The sequence below is a fragment of the Ambystoma mexicanum genome, chromosome 6p (assembly GCF_040938575.1).
Source record: "Ambystoma mexicanum isolate Mex_15411 chromosome 6p, UKY_AmexF1_1, whole genome shotgun sequence".
NCBI classification, from domain to species: Eukaryota; Metazoa; Chordata; class Amphibia; order Caudata; family Ambystomatidae; genus Ambystoma; species Ambystoma mexicanum.
Window position 1 is genome coordinate 1,168,305,363 of NC_090935.1, and position 22,876 is coordinate 1,168,328,238.

At 50.2% G+C, this 22,876-nt stretch overlaps 1 protein-coding gene across 2 annotated transcripts in view; it reads left to right on the top strand.

Moving 5' to 3' along the window:
- Positions 1-22,876, top strand: part of C6PH9orf85 (chromosome 6p C9orf85 homolog) — a 648,496-nt gene that overhangs the window by 611,581 nt on the left and 14,039 nt on the right. The window contains exon 4 of one of the 2 annotated variants that reach the window (XM_069625805.1): positions 17,600-17,658. The exons of the other annotated variant lie outside the window; for it this stretch is intronic. Coding sequence (XP_069481906.1) covers positions 17,600-17,624 — 25 coding nt within the window. The 3' untranslated portion in view covers positions 17,625-17,658. The remainder of the gene's footprint in view (positions 1-17,599; positions 17,659-22,876) is intronic. 2 annotated transcript variants of the gene reach the window in all.

Here is a 22,876-nt window from a genome sequence, read left to right on the forward strand (position 1 = left end):
GGCAAAGCGGGCATCGTACCCTACCATCCCTCCTGATAGGGATGACAAACGTTTTGATGGCTGGGCGAAGAAAGTGTTTTCTTTAGGGAGTATGGCTTTACAGGCAGCCAACTCCGTGTGTGCCTTAGCGCGTTTCACTCATAATCTGTGGAATTGTATCTTTCGCGGCTGAACACATTCCCCAAGGGAAGGAACCCGGATGGCTTTCTTGCTCTTGTTCAGGGTGGCAAGGATGCCATGTGTGAATTCGTTCAGTCGGGTCTGGACATGGCAGATTCCGTCAGCCGGTCCATGGCGGCGAGCACCATAATGCGCAGATTTGCGGGGTTGTGGAAGTCGAGGTTTGCTCCTGATGTACAGGACATGCCCTTTGATGGTGAACCTCTTTTTGGCAGCAAGGCTGACGAGAGCCTTGAGAGGTTGCAGACCTCAAAAGCTGCAGCGAAGTCGTTGAGCGCTGCAGTTCGCCAACCTCCGCCTTTTCGTCCTAGGGGACAGCAATGGGGGGAGGTTCCTTTCGATATTACTCATCCTTTGGTAGATCAAGAGGAGCTGCAAGTCAAAGGGGCCACCGTAGGCGTACCAGAGGTGGAAAACAAGGTACTCGAGGTGCCAAGGCCGCTCGGGTAGTTGCCTCTTTACCTTCAGGCAATGCCGCAGCCACTTCAGCTCAGTCATGAGGCCATGTCCCATGGTTCACCGGTGGGGGAAGGCTGGCGCAGCATCTTGTAGAATGGTGTGCCATTACTTCAGATGTGTGGGTTCTGGAGATCATAGCTCACGGCTGCTGTCTTTCTTTCCGGGAGAGGCCTTGCGACAATCCACCAGGGAATCTCTCATTGAGGTATCCAGTTACTCCTGGCGCAGGAAATAAAATCCCTGCTGGAGAAAGGTGCCATAGAACTGGTGCCTGTAGCGGAAAGGAACAAGGGATGGTATTTCCCTTATTTTTTGATTTTGAAGAAAGACGGAGGATTGAGACCCATCAATGGTTTGAACAAGCTCCTCAGGAAGGACAAGTTCAAGATGCTTACTCTCTCTCAAGTCCTCCAGGCCCTTCAACTTCAGGACTGGTTGGTGTCTCTTGACCTCAAGGACGCTTACTTTCATGTGCCGATCCATCCCAAGCACAAGAAGTAACTGAGGTTCGTGGTTGGCGACTCGCACTTTCAGTTTTGGGTCCTGCCGTTCGGATCAACCTCCGCCCAAAGGTTTTCACCAAGCTCATGGTGGTGGTGGCAGCGTATCTCAGGAAAGTGGGGATTCACGTATACCCCTACCTGGGCGATTGGTTGATCAGGGGACGCTCCCCCGAGCAAGTCCTGGATCATCTTTCAGTCACCTGCCACTCCCTTCACAAGCTGGGCTTCTCCAGAAGAAGTCCCACTTGACGCCAATGCAGCGGCTCCAGTACATCGGAGCAGTGCTCGACACGTCCCTGGGGCAGTGTTTCCCTCCCCATGTGAGGGCTCATCGCATTCAGCATATGGTGCACAAGTTTCAACATGCTCAGAGTCTCCCGGCGTTCGAGTTCTTGAGGTTGCTCGGCCTCATGGCATCCTGCATTCTTCTGGTGCCAGAGGCCTGGTTGTAGATGAGATCTCTGCAATGGGCTCTCAAACTGCAGTGGTCACAGTCCTCCGGCAGGATGTCGGACCCCGTTCAGGTGCTGCCCTCGGTCGCCCAGGATCTTCTGTGGTGGGACGTCGAAGGCAATCTGATGAGGGGGGGGGCTCCATTTTGGCTACCCTGGCCGGAGGTGACGATCGTGACAGACGCAACACTCACGGGATGGGGAGCTCATGCCAACGAGTTGACAGTCAGCAGTCGCTGGTCTCTGTCGGAGTCCAGACTCCATATCAATCTGTTGGAGCCCAGCGTCGTCAGGCTTGCCCTGACGGATTTTCTGCCGACTGTGCGAGGAAAGAATGTCCTGATTCTGACGGACAACACAGTGGCCATGCACTACCTCAACAAAAAGGGGGGGGGGTGCTGGGTCACTTCCTCCGTGCAGGGAGGCGATGAAGCTCTGGTTCTGGGCCATCCAGCAGGAAATCTCTATCTCGGCAGTTCATCTGGCCAGAGACAAAAATGAGACGGCGGATGCTCTGAGCAGGCAGAGAGCGATCTCTCACGGGTGGGAGCTGCCTCAGGAGATTCTCCTGGAGATCGTCGCTCTTTGGGGGACCCCACAAGTGGATCTCCTTGCCTCCAGTGTCAATCGGAAGTGCGGAAGGTTCTGCTCGCGGGAATTTCCTCCAAGAGGGGCCTTAGGGGATGCGTTTGTGGTTCCCCGTCATCCCGCAAGTGCTGCGGAGGTTACGGAAAAACGGTTCCTGGATGATCCTCATTGCTCCGGCATGGGCCCCGAGAGCGTGGTACCCGGACCTTCTTGACTTGTCCATCTGCCCTCCACGCTGTCTTCCCTACCGAGACGATCTGCTCTCACGGCAGGGGGGGGTCAGGTTCTCCATCCAGAGGTCAGATCCCTCAACCTTCTCGCTTGGCTTATGAAAGGTTGAGGTATAAGGATTGGTACCTCCCTGAAGACGTGATGGAGGTTTTGCTTTCGGCCAGATGGCCTGCAACAAAGTCCCTGTACCGTTGCCGTTGGAGAAAGTTCTGCGACTGGTGCAGGGTTAAGAATGTGGATCCTTTTTCATGTGACATTCCTGTGGTTCTGTCTTTTTTGCTTTCGTTAGCCCACAAGGGCCGGCAAGTGCATACCATTAAAGGTTACCTGGCGGCGCTGTCCATATTTAAGCGCTCGTCTGAGGAGTGTTCTTATTTCAAAATTCCTTTAATTTCTCAGTTTCTGAAAGGGCTCACTAAAGTGTTTCCATCGTCACCTTTCCAGGTGCCAGGTTGGGATTTGAACCTTGTTCTAAAATTCCTAATGGGTGCTCCATTTGAGCCTTTGCATTCTTGTCCTTTGAGACTGTTAACCCTTAAAACTGTATTTTTAGTTGCGGTTACTTCCGCTCACAGAGTGAGGGAGTTGCAGGCGCTTTCTGTTAAGCCACCCTTCACAGTGTTTCATAAGGACAGGGTTGTCCTTGGGGTTCGTCCTTCCTTTCTTTCGAAAGTGGTGTTGGAATTTCATTTAAGCCAGAAGGTCATTCTTCCGGCATTTTATCCTCCTCCGCATCCTGGTAAGGAAGATGAGAGGCTCCATAGGTTGGATCCTAGGAGAGCTTTAAGTTTCTACATTTCACGCATGTCCCAGGTCAGAGTGGATGATCAGCTCTTTATAGGTTACGCTGGAAGGCATTTGGGACAAGCTGTTACTAAGCAGACTTTGTCTAGATGGATTATCTTGACAATTTTTGAATGTTACTGATTGGCGGGTAAGGACCCTCCGGTAGGCTTACGGGCCCATTCTACTAGGGGTATGGCTGCCTCTACTGCCCTGCAGAGGTGTGTTCCTATTCGTAACATCTGTGAAGCAGCCACATGGCCTTCGGTCCATACTTTTGTAAGGCACTACTCCCTAGATTCTATCCATGGGCAGGATCTGGCCTTTGGCAAGGTGGTCCTTTACTCTGCAATCTAATTGGGCATTCTAAATTTCTATATTCTAAATTCTTTCCCTCCTCCATACGTTGGTACTGCTTTGGGAGTCTGTCATAGATATGGAATACGTCGGAGGACCCAATCCCCTCGAAGAACAAGTTACTCTCTTACCTGGTAACGTTCTTTCGATGGGATGGTCTGACGACGTATTCCTATCGCTCCCTCCCTACTTGCCCCGCTACAGAATTTCTTATGCGATTGCAGCTTACGTTTCTGCAAGGCTTTCTGTGGTCTTACTGGCAGACGAATGGTGCCACACGTTCTGGAGAAAAAAACTACAACTGAGGCTACGGGCGTCGTGCGTCCTACTTATAATATCCGGTGACGTCAGCTCGAAGGGGGAAGGGGGAGGGGAGTAAGAGGAGCAATTGATTTTTTGCCAAAGGGCAAGGATCTTGGAAGAGAAGAAGTTTGCAAAGTGGGAGGGAGAAAGGGTGGAAGAGGTTGAGGGATCAGGGGTGGGAGGAGAGAGAAGACGAGAGTGAGTTTGGAAAATGCGGCGAGGGTGGGAGGCATGGGATTGGAGAAGATTTAAGTAGTAGGAGTGGTAGTAGCAGCGTTTTGCTGAGGAGAGGCAAGAGTCATAAAGAGAGTGATAAGAGAAATATGAGGGTTGGTTGGAAAGCGAAGTAGATTTCAGCCAGAGTCTCTCAAAACGTCACAGGAGATGCTGCATGGAGAGAAGTTGAGGAGAGAGCCAAGGTTGAGAGGGTTTCCGGGTTAGACGGAAGAAGGAAAGGGGGTGAAGTAGATCAAGAGAGGAGGAGATAGAAGAGGAGAGAGTAGAAAGTGCTTCATTGGCCGATAGTGAAGAGAAATCTTGGAGAGAGGGGAGAGAAGAAGAACAAGTGTCGAGAAAAAGGGAGGGAGCAAAGTTGCGAAGGTCGCATCTTGAAAAGATGGAAGGGGAAGGCTTAGGAGAAGAAGGGTTGGGAAGGGGAGTAAGAAGAGAGTAAAGCATGATCAGAGAGATAGATGGGCAGTGTGGAGACAGTGGAAGAGGGGTAGGAAGAGTTGAAGATAAGGTCAAGAGTGTGTAGGAGAGGAAGGAAGAGGGGAAAGGAGTTAGGAGTCGAGGATGGATAAAAGGGGAGAGGAGTGTGGGGGAGAAGGGAGGTGAATATTAAAGTCGCCAAGTACAGTAAGAGGAGAGGGAGAGATGATAGAAAGGAGGTGATCAAGGTCATCATAGAAGGAAGAAAGAGGGCCAGGGAGTCGATAAATGATTAGAAAGGAGATGGGGTGAGAAGAGGAAAAGGATTTGTAAAGAAATTCGAAGGAAGGGAGAAAAGGAAGAGATGGAGGGGAGGAAGAGGAAAGGTATTTGGGATGGAAGAGGAGGCCAATACCTCTGCCACAGCCAGAAGGGCGTGAGATATGAGAGGGGGAGGAGGAAGAGGTGGTAAGGGAAGCAGGGACAGTAGTGTTGTGAGGAGGGATCCAGGTTTCAGTTAAACATAGGAAATGAAGGTTGAGACGAAAGAACATGTCTAAAACTGCTGCAGTCTTATTTCAGAGGGATCTGGCGTTCCAGACAGCGATGTTCATGAGGCTGGAGGGTTGAACAGAGGGGGGTAGAGAAGATTAGGGCAGAGAGAGGGTATGTGAAGAACGGGAAGAGTGGGGGATGGGATTAAGGAACGGAATGGACATGAGGAGGGAGGAGAAGGTGAGTAGGAAAGGAAGGGGAAGGCGTGGTGAGGGAAGGAGGTGAGGGGAGGGGTGATGAGGGCGGAGCAAAAGGGTTATGGCAGAGCGCATAACAGAGGGAAAAAGAGAGGAGTGGTGATTGGTTTAAATGAAAACTTGCCCTATTTGCAGTCTAATACACATCCTTGCCTTGCGAGGGATTGCATTTTCTCTTCAAGGTTAGTTGACCATTGTTTTACCATCTTTGATTGATTCACGGTTAAAAAACGATATCCTGTGCCATTGGTACCTGGCAGCCTTCCAGTACTTTATGAACGATGTGCTAAAGGAACTACTGGACGTATGCACAATCGATTACATAGACAAAATCTTGAGTTATTCCACCTTGCCTGCAGACCACGTGTTGCATGTAATAGCGGTCTTGGAGAAATTACGCCAACATAAGCTCTATGCCAAACTCGAGAAATGTGCGTTCCATGTCACAGAAGTGGAGTTTCTAGGCTTCATTTTGTCACCACAAGGAGTCCGCATGGACAACAACAAGGTCAATGCCATTCTCCAGTGGCTGTCACATATCTCGGGGAAAGCTGTCCAAAGCTTCTTAGGATTCTCAAGTTTTTACTGGCGATTCATACCAGAGTTCTCGGATATAGTGCATCCCATCACGACACTCCTCAAAAATAAACAGAACCTTCTCTTGGACCGTAGAAGAGGAACAGGCCTTCAATCTCCTAAAGAACCAGTTCACTACAGCCCGATTCTACACCATCCAAAACCAGAGCTCCCCTATGTAGTAGAAACTGATGCCTCTAACGTAGCTATGGGTGCTGTGCTTTTTCAATTCAACCAGCTGCATCCAGTCGTATTTTGGTCAAAATAATTCACACTCGCAGAACGGATCTATGCCGTGACAGACGAGGAGTTGCTGGCCATCAAAGCTGCCTTTAAGGAATGGCGGCATTACCTCCTGGGGGCATGACATCCTGTCCCAGTTATCAAAGATCATTGGAACCTGCAATACCTCAGAACCGCCAAGGAAAAATTTCCTCGCCAACTACGCTGAGCTTTATTCTTCACAGAATATGACTTTGTAGTGACCTTCCAGCGCGGTGTGTGAAATGGAAAAGCTGATAACCCAAGTCGGGCAATTATTCAGAATTACACCCACCCGACAGCCCTTTCCCTTCCCCAAATGGCTAAAAGGTGGAGCAAGAGAGGACAGTACGAGCAAGGCAGACCACACAAAGAGACAGCTATACAGGTCCGGCAGTTCCAGGAGGAAAAAGGCAGCGAATATCGAGAGACTGACAAGGAGAGATACAACCATGGCCTTTCTGACGCAGACCCGCAAAACCTCTGCAGAGGGAATCAAAAGACCAAGTGCAATAGACCAAGTGTGCTGCAACAGATGTTAACGGTACACAGAGTGTGTTGAGGCTGATAAGCGGGAGTGAGGAAAACTCTTGCTACTGTGGTACCAGCCTTGACTCCAGTGAAGAAAGAAGCCAAGCAGTCCATCACAGCCGGTGAGTCGAGGGGGACAGCCGATAAGAACCGGGGTGTGGTGAATGAAAGTCTCAAGAATGCAAAATGAACTAAGTTCAAAAGTACTGCAAGGTGTTGAGGGGAAACCAGCTGCAGAACCAACACCATGTGGGTGCTAACTCGAGACTCTTGTCGATTTCCGTGTGAATGAAACTACAGAAACCAGAAGGCCGTAGAAGAGCCACCAAGTTAGGTCAAAGTGGTCATACAGGAGGTCAAGCAAAATCCCTGTACAGTCGAAAGTCTTTGATCTACGAACTTGAGAAAGTAAGGTAAGTGAATCCTGCAAACAAAGGTGAATGTAAAGTTGGCAAGTGTAACCCGGAAAAGGCATGCTGACGAGAAGGGGGCAAAGTCTAAAGTCCCAGGAAACAGTGTGTTGACAAACGTGAACCCGCTTGTCCACTGGAACTGTTTGAAAAGACATTAAGATTTGTGAGAGAAGGAAAGCCGTAGTGAACCCAGAGAAGGGAGGCTGGAAGTAAAGAATGGTCATCACCCAAAGTGAAACCAAGAAACTATCATTTTTGTTCAAGGAACTTTTATTTTGGTTATTTGAACACGTCAGACCCTCAAAGGCAAGAGACTTTCAAGAGAAATGAGACTTGGCCAGCGAGGCTTCTGATAAGCTGCAACAGAACTGTCGACTTGTGCTGAGGAAAGCTCGAGTGTGTACTGTGCTGCACAATCCCACCTTACCCTTTGCTCAAAATGTGGGGAAGGGAGATCCAAGCTACTGCATCCTGACATATTATTTAAGAACATTTCTTTCTTTCCCTGAAAATCATCCCACACCCTTTTTGTATTAGCTGTGAGGTTTAGCAATAGGTTTCTTAGTATAGGCCCTTTTTATTCTGACACAATGCCACAAGGACTTCCTTATTTTTATTTGATGGTTGACGCTTGCTCCAATCTTAGATTTAGGTTTGGATTAGGTGTTTTTCCAACCTGCATACAGTTTAATAAACACCCTTGAACTGTGATCACGTGTCTGTCTTTACTGTTGTCCCCATGAGTTCCTCACACGCCCAAGGAAGTGCAAGCTTTGGTCGCCCAAGACCCTCAACGAGAAAACAAAAACGGACTCCCATATCACAGTAACCGATTATTGTTGCTTAACACGACGATGCAGGAAAGAATCATACAAAACTACAACGACTCGTTAGTGGAAAGCCATCCAGGAATCACCAAAACCCCTTGAAAAGATCCAACTTTACTATTGATTGCCTACCTGTCGGAAGGACATGATCTTATACATCAAGACCTGTGATATATGTACACAGAACAAGACACTGAAAAGAAAACCTCCGTGCCTTCTCCATCCCTTACCAGTGCCCACAGCTCCATGGCACATTGTGTCTCTGGATTTCATCACAGATCTACCTTCATAAAACGGTTTCAACACAAATCTGGTTGTGGTTGATCTTTTGTCCAAAATGGCACATTCTAAAGCTCTCAAAGGGCTACCAAATGCAGGGTAACTAGCCCAAGCATTTCTGAAAAATGTGGTCAAGTTGCATGGATGTCCTTTGGTGGTAATCTCGGATCAGAGGAGTCAATTTGTTTCTAAATTCTGGAAGAGGTGTTGTGCCATAGCCCAGATAGAGATACGGTTGTCAACCAGTCACCATCCTCAAACCGATGGACAGACGGAAAGAGCAGACCAGACCCTGGAGCAATACCTCTGCTGCATGCTGCCTCATACGGATAAGAACTGGATTGAACTCCTCTGGGTCGCTGTGTATGCCTATAATAACATCACACACAGTTGCACAGGCTTCTCACCATTTTTCGTCTTGCACAGAAGGCACCAGCTTACTTCAGCCTATGATCCACCAGCAGCCACAGAGATGCAAGCCATTACCCCATTGCATGACACCATTCAGAAAACCTGGAAAATGGCCACTGACACACTTCAGCAAGCCATAAAAGCCTACAAAGGATTTGCAGACAAGAAGAGAGAAGCTTCTCCGGCATATCACATGGGGTACAAAGTATGGCTAGCCACCAAGCACATCCAACTGAGGGGGCCCTGAATATTCCATCCAAGATACATCAGCCCCTATCCTATTTTCTCACTTGTCAGTCCGGTGGCAGTCAAGCTAGAATTACCACCATCTTTACGAGTGCACCCAGTGTTCCATGGTTTACTTTTAAAACCAGTCCAGCCAGGTGCCCATAACTCTGTCTTAACCACCCCCGATAGTGTCTAGGGATGAAGAACCCAAATATGAGGTACAAGAGATACTCGATTCCAAACAAGTGAGAAACGCACTATACTTTTTAATAGACTGGAAAAGGTACAAAGTGTTAGGCAGGACCTGGGAACCAGCTTCAAATGTGCAGGCCCCACGATTGGAGGCCCGATTTCACAGAAATCATCCAGGAAAATCCCAACCGAGCAATAACTCCGTGAGGGGGGCTTTGAGGGGAATGCTGTCATGATCACCGGAGTCAATACCCAAATTGACTCTTCTAGGGCACATGTCACCCACCCCATTAGGATACATCATAAAAACAAGAGTAGGCGTAGTGGAGAGGACAAGACTACATTGGTGTGTGGTTGGCACAGGCAGCAGGCTCAGTCACAATTTGAAACTGGATTGCCTTTCCAAGATGGCCATCTCAGAAGAGATTCTGCATGGAAACCAACATGGCCGCCGAGTATACCACATTTGTCTGTGTATGCTTCACATATAATGCAACCAGGGAGTGGCCCAGGGCTATAAGAACCACACCCTGAGGCTCACTCCTTGCTTCGCGTTGCAGCTGCTCCATGAGTAAGCAACTGAGCGCCTACTCCTTCATTCCGGTCCAGGTCTGTAAAGAAAGCCAGCAAAAGAACAGAAAAGAAGACAGTAAGAAGCAGCCTGCGCGTGCCGCACTAAAAGTCAGCAAAAAGGAACAGAAAAGAAGACAGTAAGAAGCAGCATGCGCACGTGCCCCACTAAAGAAAAACCAGCCAGAAAGGAAAAGGAAACGAAAAAGGCAGTAAGGACCAGCAAGCGTGCGCCGTACAAAGGAAAACAAGCCTAGAAAAGAAAAGGAAAGCGTAAAGACAGTAGTAAGAGCCAGTTCACGCGCGCAGCACCATAAGCCGCCTTGTCCAAATCCACTTACCTGATTCACGCACTGCAGTGGGCTCACTGACCTCCTGGACACCCCTCCTCCTATTCTTTTCACATACCACCGACCGGTGACCTACAAAGAAAAAGAGGAAAACGTTAGCGATTGAAGCACACCAGCAAACCATAAAGATACAAGCCCACAAAGACTGAAAGGAAATGAAGACGACAAAGCAAGATAATAACACAGACATTACACCTCAAGAAGTTGGGTTTTCTCGCCCCAGCACTATATGCGTGTTGCAGCAAGTCTGGACAGCAGGGATCATTGAAGTAACTGGTACCGGTCTAAGTCTCAGCAAAGATACTCCTTACGGTGAGTCCAGCTTCACTGTCCTTGCCTCCCAACTTTGGAACTCCTTGCCACTGAATATCAAGGAGTCCAAATCCTTCCAGTCGTTCAGGAAACTAGCCATTGGGTGGCTCCTGTCAAAAAGCCAACCTTAAGTCTGAACCAGTTCAAACTGCTTACAAACTGCACATGTCTCTTCTGTTATTTCTGCTTGCTATTACTCCCATTACTGTATATTCTGTATATACTTGCTACATTATGATTATTGTCCTCATTGTATACTCTGTTATATACTTGCTACCTTACGATTAGTGTTTCCATTGCACTGTACCTGTAACCTGTACCAAGCGCCCTCATACTCCCGGGTCCGGAGCGCTATAGAAATAAATAAACAAACTGTCCTCCCCCAGTTGACCGTGGGAGTGGAAGAGTGGGGGGGTAGAGACAGCCATTATGGTAGTAACTGTCCCCTTGTTTTTAGGTGTCACATTCCGATCCAAGACAATGCACCTCCACAAACACTTCTGCCGCTTACCCCCAAAATACAACAGGGTTTATTCATACAGCACTGTTCGTTTTTGGGTTAAAGGGAGTTCTCCAGCATGGGGTTTGGCATGGATTCACATGCTCGTGAATATTCCCCGTCGTCGGGCTAAAGAAAAAATCAGTATCAGTTTCGTTTCTGATCTGTCTTTCTTAGTAGTAACCAATCCATGATCTCTGGGTCATACTGCCCCCAGCCAATGACTGCCCTCTCACTAAACCCCGCCCCTGGCAGGCATCCTCAGATCTTTACCGCACACTCAAGTGTTGGGAGTCCTCGTGTTTAGCTCTCGAGTTTTTTACTGCTTTTTCTCTTTTTTTTCAGGAGATTTCTCATTTTATTGGTTTAATCGAGCCTCGAGCTCCACCGTTTCTACTTCCGAAACAGGGACCCGTTTCGGATTTCTTCTACACCCCTCAAGGGTGAAGTTTTCGTCGAGTTTACACTTCTTGGAGGATTCCGGAAGATCTGCGGCCTACCTCAAGACATGGCCCAGGACAAAGGGAGCTCGACGCCCGGATCCAAGCTGTTCAGGAACTGCCATGGATGCGGATTATATAACGTTTTCAAGGAGGACGAGCATTCGCGATGTCTCTACTGCCTCCATGGGGACAAAGACGCACGTGGAGAAGGACTGTGCGTTCTACAAGAACCTTTCGGAACGGACCAAACAAGATCGTCGTTCCCGCCTCGCCAACTGGCTGGAGAAGGGCAGAGCAAGTGAGAACGCGAAGAAGTCTGAGCGGGCTTCTAAGTCCTTTGAGGGCGCCCCGGCGACGGGGAACCAACAGAAGGCCAAGCACTGCGAGTCCGCTGGCTCCGGGAGCGCCGGAAGGTCGGGCTCTTCGGTTGCCAAGCAGGGCACTACTTCCCCGGCACGTTTGACCACGAGCCAGCGCTCTGGGTCGGGGAAGAGGAAGTCAGAGAACCCGGGTGGGCCGCTGGAGCGACCTCTTTCGATCTCAAAGGGGGAGCGAGGCATTGACCCTCCCCCCAAGGCAAAGGCCCAGGACGCACCTAAGGTGGTGAGGGCCTTGATCCACCCGGCTAAGGCCTCTACCGAAGTGGTCTCTGCGACCTTGGGGGAGCCGGCTGAGACTACGCCAATGGAAACGGCCTCTGGGCCCAGAGTATCCCTGCTGCCGCGGAGGGAATCCTCTTTCCAGCCCATCGCTAAGACCCCCGTGAAGCCCCCGGCTGAAAAAGAGGGGGGGGGTGGTGGCCGTTACAGACTCGGAATCAGCCTCTGAGGAGGAACTGGTGGAGACCGAGAGGGGCCTCAACGAAAGGTCCATAGGCCTCAACGATTGAGGTTCGAGAAGGTTCGATCCCAGGGGACGGTCCCTGCTGACAAGATCAAAGATAGCGACGAACAGGGCCCACTGGAGCGGCCATCCGGTCCGTGGCAGCCATTGCCCGGGCCACAGGATAGCTCGGCGGCGATTTTGTTGGCAATCCAATCCTTATGTACCGAGATAAGGATGAGATTACCAGGCACCCCGACGAAGGAGCCAGAACCAGGCCTGTCAGGAAGCTCTCCGAACAAGCGGAGGAGAGTCCACCCCGCTCCACCCTTCGTGCCTGCGAGACCGGTCGACCCCTCATCCCCCTCGCCGGACCCTAGAGAGGATACGGCGACGGATACGGTGACGGGGATGGACGATGACAGCGGCGATGACACAGCAGACATCCCATTGTCACCCCCCCGCGGGCGTCCCCAGCCGACGAGGTTGGCTCTTTCCACGCCATGATAACCAGGGCATCCGAGCTCTTCCAGCTCTGCCCTGAAGTACAGAAAAAGGAGGGGTTTCTGTACCAACGACGAGAGGCTAAGAGGAAGACGGTCCTCGCAGTGCCTTTACTCGACGACATCTGGGACGAGGGGCTTGCTGTCCTCAAGAACCCTGCCATGACACCCGCCAAGAGGGACAGGTACGAGAAGAAGTACCGAGTCCCTGATGCCGCCCCCTTGTGCCTCAGGGCCCAGCCCACGCTGGACTCAGTCGTCTCGGCAGCGGCTAAGAAGGCAGCGGGCGCGGCGGCTTCAACTTCCACTTCCCTGCCGGACAGCGAGGGTAAGAAGTTGGACTCTATGGGACGACGAGTCATCTTGTCGGCGGCGACGACGATTAAGGCGGCCAATGCCTTAGCGATCGTGGCCCGCTACGGCAGGGAGCTGTGGTTCAAGATAGCTCCGCAGCTAGAATTCCTGCCTGATGACTAAAGGGCGGAGGCCCTAGAAATTCTGCAGGAGGGCGAGGTGGCATCGGATCACGCCATTACAGTGGCAACGGACATTGCTGATACCGGATTTCGCCAACTGGGAAACGGAGTTTGCCTTTGATGACGAGGATGGCTCAAGGCGACAGACTTTCGCCAGGAAGTCCAGACCAGAGTGTTGGACATGCCGTTCGACGGCAACAACCTCTTTGGTAAGGCGGTGGATGAGTCTCTACAGGCCATCAAGACCGACTCGGAGACGGCCCGGGCCCTTGGGGTGCTTCAGCAGCGACGGCCCTTTCGGAGCTCTGGAGACAGACATGGTGCCTCCAAAGGATCCAGCGGTGGCTCCTCCACCTACCGCCAGGCGGCCCGCTACTCTTCCCAGGAGGCCTACAGAGGTCGCGGCAAGTAAGGGGGTTCCTGCCGTCATCGCCAAGGAGGCCAAGGCGGCAAGGCCGCTTCCAACAACCGGGTGGTCGGGCCCCCACTGAAGCACCCCAGTGGGAGGCTGACTGACGAAGTTCGTCAGGGTGTGGGAGTCCATCTCCACCGATCGTTGGGTGTTGGACACCCTGGCCAACGGGCACTCGCTGGAATTCCTGAAGAAGTTCCCTCGCATTCCTCCCATGGCCAGGAAGGAGAATCACGTCCCTCAACTGCTGTTGGAGGTAAAGGCGATGCTCAAGAAAGGTGCCATCGAGCTCATCCCCAGGAGGCTCCGGGGCTCCGGAGTATACTCAAGGTACTTCCTCATCAGAAAGAAGACAGGCGGTTGGCGCCCCATCCTAAACCTGCGTCGGTTAAACAAATACATCAAGGCGCAGAAATTCAGGAAGGTCACCCTCCAGCACGTACTGGCACAGCTGGAGGAAGGCGACTTCCTATCGTCGCTGGACCTGCAGGATGCTTACTTCCACATCCCCATTCTAAAAAGGCACAGGAAGTTCCCCAGGTTCATGGTTCAGGGACGCCACTACCAATTCAGAGCCCTACCGTTCAGATTAAAGTCGGCAACCAGGTTTTTCACCAAGTTCCTGGCACCAGTGGCGCGGCTGCGCCTGCAGGTGATCCACGTCTACCCCTACCTGGACGACTGGCTAATCCGGGCAAGGTCAAGGGAACTCGCCGTCGATCATACGGCGAGGACCGTCCGGTTGCTCACGGAGCTGGGGTTCTCCATCAACTACCCCAAATCCCACCTGGTTCCATCGCAAGTAGCACTGTTTTTGGGGGCGAAGCTCGATACAGTGGAGCGATTGGCCTCCCCTTCACAGGAGAGGACCAAAACCATCCTGGGCAAGGTACGGCGACTGTTGGCCACGGACGTGGCCAGGGTGAGGTCCATCAAGTCCCTTCTCGGGATGATGTCCTAATGCATCTAGCTTGTACCCCTTTGCAGACTTCGGATGCGTCCGCTACAGGAGTTCCTCGACGCCCGCTGGTTTCAGGCGGGGGGCTGCTTCGAGGACAGGATCCCCCTCGACGAGGAGTTCCGTCGGGCGATCCTATGGTGGGGCACCCAGGCTTACCTCACGACGGGCACGGACTTTCAAACCCTGGCGTTTCAGGAGACGGGGATTACGGACGCCTCTCTGGAGGGTTGGGGGGCCCACACCGGAGATCTCCACGCAAGAGGCCTTTGGCTCCCGGAGGAGAGGTCTCTTCACAACAACATCTTGGAGCTCCATGCAGGGTTCTGGGCGCTGAAGTCGTTCCTCCCGTCCTTCAAGGACAAAGTGGTGAGGATCTTCACCGACAACACCACCACGATGTTCTACATACGGAAGCAGGGGGGCACCGGATCCCCAGCCCTATCCAAGGAGGCCCAGGATCTGTGGCACTGGGCCGTGGCCCAGGGGATGTTCCTGGTTCCCTTCCACCTGGCATTAATAAAAAACACCATCGCCGACTCACTCAGCAGGGAGCTGCGCTCGTGCCACGAGTGGGAATTGCGCCAGGATCAAGTGGATCGACTCTTCCAACGATGGGGCAAACCCCAGGTCGACCTGTTCGCGACGGTGACAAACTCCAAGTGCCAGAGGGTCGCCAGCAGGTTCCCACAGCCGAGGAGCATGGGCGATACTTTCTCGTTCCCTTGGGACGGCCTGTTTCTATACGCGTTCCCTCCATTGCCGTTGCTGCTCGCCTCATCAACCAGTTCAAGAACTCCAGGTGCAGGATGATCCACGTCGCACCGGCGTGGCCGAGGCAGGTCTGGTTCCCAGACCTTCTGGACTTGTCAACGTCCCCGCCAGTCAGGCTGCCGGCGGACACGGATCTTCTCTCCAGAGAAGTAGGCACCATTTTACACCACGACCCACAGTCACTGAACTTGCCGGCCTGGCTCCTGCAGCACTAGAGTTTGGAGGGTACGATATCCCGGCTGATTGCAGAGAGGTTCTTGCAAAGGCCAGGGCGTCCTCAACTCTCAAGTGTTACGGTCATAAATGGAAGAGGTTCTCTGTCTGGTGCCATGCACAGAAGATTAATCCCCTGCGGTACTTACTGTTGCTGGCCAAAGGTGGACTGGCTCACGCCTCCATAAAAATACATCTGGCTGCCATCTCCCGATATACCAGGACTACGGGACGGGCGTCCTTGTGGTCTCATCGCCTGGTAAAGGAATTTATGAAGGGACTATTACGATCATTCCCGCCGGTGAAGGCCCCTGCCCCGGCGTGGGAAATTAATGTGGTGCTGACCAGGCTCATGGGAGCCCCATTCGAGCCTATGCATTCGGCGCCTTTGAAGTTCCTGTCGTGGAAGACACAGCGTTCCTCGTGGCCATCACCTCTGCACGACGAGTGGGAGAGATTCAGGCCCTATCTTGCAAGCCTCCATACTTGACTTTTCATGACACAAGGGTAGTGCTTAGGACGCACCCCTCCTTCATGCCCAAGGTGCCATCAGACTTCCACCTCAACGAGCCCTTGGTGCTACCAGTTTTCTTCCCGTCGCCTTCGACGCCGGCCGAGAGGACTTTGCACTCGCTGGATGTAGCTAGTGCGCTGAAGTTCTACATGGACTGCACAAAGAGTTTTCGGAAGACGTCACAACTGCTTGTGAACTTTGGGTCTGTGAATCAAGGGAAGGCTCTGTCAAAGACTTCCATTTCCAGATCGCTCTCCCAGCGCATCATGCATTGTCACCGGTTGGCAAACCGACCGCTGCCCGGCCGTCCGAGAGCCCATTCGACCAGAGCGATCGCTGCTACCACGGCATTCCTGTCTGGTGTGCCCCTGCTGGACATCTGCAGGGCTGCTACGTGGAGGTCGACGCACACCTTCACAAGATTCTACTGCGTCGATCGGGACTCCAGGGAGGAGTCCAGGGTCGGCCAAGCAGTGCTGCGCAACCTGTTCGCTTAAGGTGAGCCTGGTGAGGAAGTAAGAGATGCTTAATGTTGAGTTGTTGTATTGCTTAATGTTGAGCCTCTTGCCACCTCCCGTGGTTGTGCATGTGTATACTGCTATGTATTCTTTTATTCATGAGCATGTGAATCCATGCCAGACCCCATGCTGGAGAAGGAACACGTCACTTACCTGTAACTGTTGTTCTCCAGCATGGGTCTGGCATGGATTCACATGCGAACCCTCCCACCTACCCCTCTGCGGCTCTTCACTTGGTCATACTGCCACTTGGCGTGCTACCAAATCTGAGGATGGCTGCCCGTGGTGGGGCTTAGGGAGATGGCAGTCATTGGCTGGAGGCAGTATGACCCAGAGATCAGTGTTTGGTTACTACTAAGAAAGACAGATGAGAAACAAAACTGATACTGATTTTTTCTTTACCGAGGATTCCCAGCCTGACAACGGGGAATATTCATGAGCATGTGAATCCATGCCAGACCCATGCTGGAGAACAACAGTTACAGGTAAGTAACTTGTTCCTTGTGAAACACACTCCAGTGCCATCCCAGAGGTGCAGAGGAGTGGGACAGGCATCCATCCATCAGAGGTCCAGGTGCTCCCGAAGTACATTGGGTAGGTGTTACAGGCAGGATGCCAGCTATGGGGCTTGTGCTTTGTGTAGTTGGGGGCAGGATGCCATGTATGGGGCTTGTGCTTTGTGTAGTGGGGGGCAGGATAACCAACACAGGAAAACACACTTGCACACCAAAATAAGTGTAATTCAATTAAAGGTAATCAGAGAAATAAACATTATGGGAAATTGTTCAAGGTGCGGGGGAGAAAAACACAGCCTTGGTATCTAGGCTGGATATATACAGAGAACAAGAGAGAAATCCAGTGAGGATAGCTACGTCCCCTGCACACTTTCAGAAAGGCCAGAGATGGCCTAATGGAGATTAAGTATCGAGTTTTAAGCAATTATAATCACTTGGAATTACATATAAGTACAATTTCAATAAAGAGTTCAATAGAGAGTTCGTGTTTATAAAAAACAATTTTTGCTTTTTATTTGCATCTTGATATGCCCAACGCGTTTCGAGTTGTGTACACTCTTCGTCAGGGGCAGCATATTCAACAATTAAAGTCTACAAAAAGAAAGATTGTATACAACAATATATTAGTATTTGTTTAGTACAATTTGTGTTAATCGAACATAACATCAATTCAAAAAATCACGATTGTTATTTTTAAAGAATTAGTATCTTTTTTGTAACAAAACATCCTGTCATTTGTTTAGTGACCCCATTGTGACTCATCACTAGAAGAGCAAATATTAATGTGGAGCGGTATTAAATTGTACGTGAGTATTAAAAAAGATATTTGATACGTGCCAGAAGTGGCCTGGTCCGTCTAACTCTTGCTCTCAATGCAGGGAAGAAAGGGATTATGTATATATAGAGAGAAAAAATATAAGAGGAAAACAAGGCAAATGTGCAATCTAAACAGGCATAAAGAGTGAAATGGAAAATCATTATCTTACCGAAATAAATTTTCCCAAAAAAAGGAAAGCAAAAGTTGCTGGATAAGTCAGTTGGAATTAGCTGAATGTGCTCCAGACCTTCAACCAGGTAAATGTTGTAGGTGTCTTAAATGTAAGTAACCTAGTATCTACACAAGGAGGAATGTATGACAAGGGATTTAGTATACTCAAAAGTATCTAGGCGTAAGCCTAATTGTATTTGCTGTAAAGAGTACATCCTAGATCTAGTGGGGGGCAGGATGCCAGGTATGGGGCCTGCAGTCATCGTGGTGGGGGGCCGGATGGGAGATATCAGGTTTGTGCTGTGGATGGGGGGGGGCATGAAGCCAGGTATAGGGATTGTGCTCTGGGTGGTGGGGGCAGGAAACCCTGCTTTGGCGCTTGTGTTCTGTGTAGTGGGTGACAGGATGCCAGGTATAGTATGGGACTTGTGCTCTGGATGGTCGGGTGCAAGATTCCAGGTATAGAATGTGTGCTCTGGGTGTTGGGGGTGGGTGGGCAGGATGCCAGGCATGGGGCTTGCAATCTTGGTGGTATGGGACAGGATACTAGACATAGGGCCTGTGCTTTGTATGGTGGGGCGCAGGATGCCAGGTGGGGACAGGATGCCTGGTATAGGGCTTGTGCTCTGGGTGGTAGGATGCTCTGTATTGAGCTTGTGCCTGGGGGTGGGGGGATGGAAGGGTGCCACGTATGGGGCTTGTGCTGTGGATAGTGGGGGCCAGGGCTCTAGGTATGGGGCTTGTACTCTGGTGTGGTGGGGGCAGGATGCTAAGTATAGGGCTTGTGTTCTGGGGTGGAGGGGGGGGGCAGGATGCCAGGTAAAGAGCTTGTAGTTTGGGTGGGAGGGGGGAAGGATGTCAGGTATAGGACTTGTACTCTGGGTCAGAGGGGGCAGGATGCCGGGTATGGGGCTTGTGCATTGTCTGGTGAGGGCAGAATGCCATATATATGGCTTTTGCATGGGGGACAGGATACCAAGTATGGAGCTTGTGCTCTGGGTGGCGGGGGCAGGATGCCAGGTATAGGCTTGCTCTCCGGGTGGTGGTGGTGTTTGGTCAAACTAAGGCCCGTGGAGGGTCTAGGCACTGAGTGGAGGGGAGGGCAGGCCACCAGAACCCAAGATGCCAAATGCTCTAGCAGAGAGGAAAAAAGAGATAAACGGATGCGTCTTCAGGGCTTTCCTGAAAGAAAGGTAATCGGCCAAAGTTCTCAGGCCCAGCGGAAGGGCGTACCACAGGGTGGGCGCAAGTATGGAAAAAGAACGACCACCCTGCTGCTTCCGCTGAACTTGGGAATCCTGAGGAGCTGATGAGTCTGACTGCAGGTTTCTCATTGGGCAATATCTCTCTAGTTTGTTTCAAAACGTGGGGACCCACATTGTGCACGGCTCGTTGGACAATACACGTAACTTTAAACTCAATACGAGCCGGCACCGGTAACCAGTGCAAACGGTGTAACAAGGCGAGAGAGGGGGACAGCCGAGGTGCCCTGCACTCCAGACGATCTGCGGCGTACTGAAGGACTTGCAGTCGCTGGATCTGGTAATTAGGTTGTCCTGGATAGATACCATTGCAGTAATCTAGCAAACCAATTATGGTGGATGTCATCAAAGTTGTCCGGCTTTCAGGGGGAAGCAGAGGGAGAATATTTCTGAAAGCCTTTAGTTTTCCAAACCCAGCGCTGCAAATGGCAGGAATCTGAGCCTCTCGTGAACCATTAGGTAGGAGTTTCACTCCAAGGCTTTTCACAGAGGAGTGTTGGGGAGAATTCTCATTCTATGGCTAATTTCCCTTACCTATATAGTCCCCCAGCAGCTTTGCTGGATTTGAAGGGTTTGTTTTTTTCTCCTGCTAAGAGTGTGACTCTTTTTCCCACTCTTAGGCATATTTGCTATGTGTGTTCTAGACTATTTTTTGTGTTTAATGTCTATGGGGTTTAACTCGCCTCCATAGGAACCATCTTTATCCACATGGGTTACACAGCACCCTCCGTGCAGTGACACAGGGGTGTGTAGTGACCCCCAAACATAGACTCCATACCCTGGGACTGACTACTGTCTCCCAGAGCATGTTAAGTCCCCATTGACTTTACTAGTCAATTTTTATGAACTTAACCAGTACGACCCATCTTACTATGGAGGTCTGGGAAGGGTTAATAGTTTTTCCATTATGTTCATTTTCGAGAGGGTACCATACAGTCCCTCTCTCAAAGGTTTCTGGCTGGTGCCAGTGGTTACTACCGTAAATATTCGACCGCAAATATTTTCCTATGGGATTTTCCCATTGTTCGAGGCTACCACATTTTCTGACAGCCTCTAACATACCGCCGGTGTATTTTAATATTAACTTTACTCCGGTAGGTTTTATTTGCCAGAACTTTTATATAACTTCTTTGTCGTGTCTTTCTCTAAACTCCTAACCTAGGTCGGGGATCCTTTGTTTGTCCTTTTGGCGGGCTTCTGCCAAGAAGCCCTCCTTTCGGCGCCACTGAGTCTTGGGTGAGTCAATTGTGTAGGAGGGGGAGTAGGACCCCTGGACAGGGTTGCCTCAGCAACCCATGTCACACTCTATCCTGATAGGCTGGATATCCATGATCACCACTCCACTGTGTGAGTGACAGCTAGGCTGTATGAATGGGGATCTTTTTACATAAAAGCAGGGACCTGAGGACTGGAAGAGCAAGACGTTGCCACTTGAACTAAGAGGCTGAATAGGAGAGAAGCCAAAGACATCTGCAACGACTGAACCACCGGTGAAGCCCTGCTGAAGCGTCTCACCACTTTTCTCCACACAACGAGAGAAGATCTTCATCTGCAAGAGCCTTCTTCCCTTGAGCTGGTGGGGCCATCCAGTTTGCCAATCGCCTTCCCGGACCTGCCTTGGTTGAATCGCCAGTACCCTGTACTCGGAGACCGGATAGCCAGGCACCCGTCCACCCAGACCCATAATAAAGGAGCGTACCTTTTATTCTTCGGGCAGCACCACGGCTGGTTTCATCACTGGGAAGTGCAGTAACTCGAACCATCCTCCATGACGAAAGCCTCTCTTCCTCTGCTGGATCCCCCGAACTGCAGGAACTACCAGGAGCAACCGCCACCGCAGGAGCCACTTCTTCATTTATAAGGTACATTGTTCCGCCAGGCCGCCCTTTCTGTGTGGTAGTGTTAAAGGTGTTTTAAATCCTTTACCTACCTGTTGGGTTGGCCGCCCCTCTCTCTTAACATTGTCTTTCACCTTCTGCATCCACCTTTTCAAATCATTAACCAAAGACTTGACTGCAGCTACATGAACATTTTGCTCCTGGGCCCTTGCCCTGTACCACTGACTCTGGCACAGGCCTATTGACTCTGGCTAAATTTGTTAGAACTGCCTTCTTTAGATTGCTTATCAACTAAAACTGTGTTGGTGCAACTACTTCTTATAACCACCTTTTCCTTCCCACTTTTATAACCTGTGAAGTGCCATTTTGCTAATTTCAGTATTCTTTATTCTAAAGTACTGCCTTGCCTAAACTTGTTCACAAACTTATGGAAAGTGTTGCTAGGGTGTGTAATAAGACATTTTTTTTATAACTTGTGCTTTCCCTCCCTTGTGAGAAATTGATAGAGTGCCATTTGTGTTTGGTTTTCAATGTGCCGTTTTGCTCAGTTTTCACTCTTGCTCAAACTTGTCTACAATTTAACTAGGGAGTTGTGTATGTTTTCTTTGACTGAATTTAACTTGCTTAATACTTGTGACAGATGTGTTTAACTAGAAGTGTGTAAAATAAATATATATTCCTTTTTAATGCAAAGCTTTGGTCAGTGTTTCCTTGTGCCATAGTACTGAAGCCCTATTGTGTAAACCCTGAATACTGCTCATCTCCCTCTTGAGATAAGTCTGACTGCTCAGCCACAGCTACCAACTAAATCTTTGTGGTACAGACTGATACCAAAGGGGATTTATTGCTCTGTCCTAATTTTCTGTAGTGCTCCCTAAGGGAACTGCACAGGATTCTGCCTAACAAGGAGCACAGGGACGAACATGGGCCAAATGACTCTGGCCATTATTGCGAGCTCTGGAGGTGGTCCTTCTCCCGAGGGCCAACCACCAGGACCTCTGTTTTATTGCCATTTAGTAGCAGTAGTTGGCTGCCATCCAGCTTCCCACTTTCTCCATACAATCTCGCACCTTCTCGGGGGGCGCAGCTTGGGAGGATCCAACCGAAATATTAGCTGCGTGTCATCCGCATAGGAGTAAAACAGCACTCCACATTCAGTGATGAGGTCCGCCAATAGCCGAACATATAATTAAAAAAGAGGAGGGGAGAGAGCTCACCCCTGCGGGACTCCACAGATTAACTCTACCCAAGCAGAATGACAAGACTGGACGTGCACTGTTTGAGAGCAGCCAGTCAGAAAAGACCCGAACCATGCCAGGATGGAGGCGGGTATACCTGCTTGCTCCAGCCTAGTGAATAGAATCTCATGGTCCACAGTATCAAACACTGCAGAGAGATCAAGGAGAATAAGGTCTCCAGTCTCTCTGCGTTCCCCAGACTCTACCAACCATACACTGACATTATTGGGGCCTTTGAAGCCGCACTTGGCATATTGTTGCAGCCACTGCAAGGCTGTACATTACATGTTGTGACTGACCAGGAATATGTTGGAATTATTGATGGATTTGAGGCTGCACTTACACCAAAAAAGTGTAGGTGTAGGTTAAAAGCCTGTGCCAGTGTCAACTTTGTTTAAGTATTTTAGCAATTCAGTGCAGCATACATTGCACCTAATACAATGCCATAATACAGTTAAAATGAGTCTGTTGTACAACAATACGCTTAGTGTATTCATTAGTTAGTAAGGATAAATATCAAAACATCATGATTATTCAGATACATAACAAAATGTCATCTCCTAAGAGTATAGTTCTAGAAATGCATAACAAAACGAAATATTATGTGGAATCCTTTAAGTATCACTTAGATATCCTTTATGTCAGTTGAATTTCATTCACAAAACTCTTTTTAGAACTTGTCTTTGGATTCCTT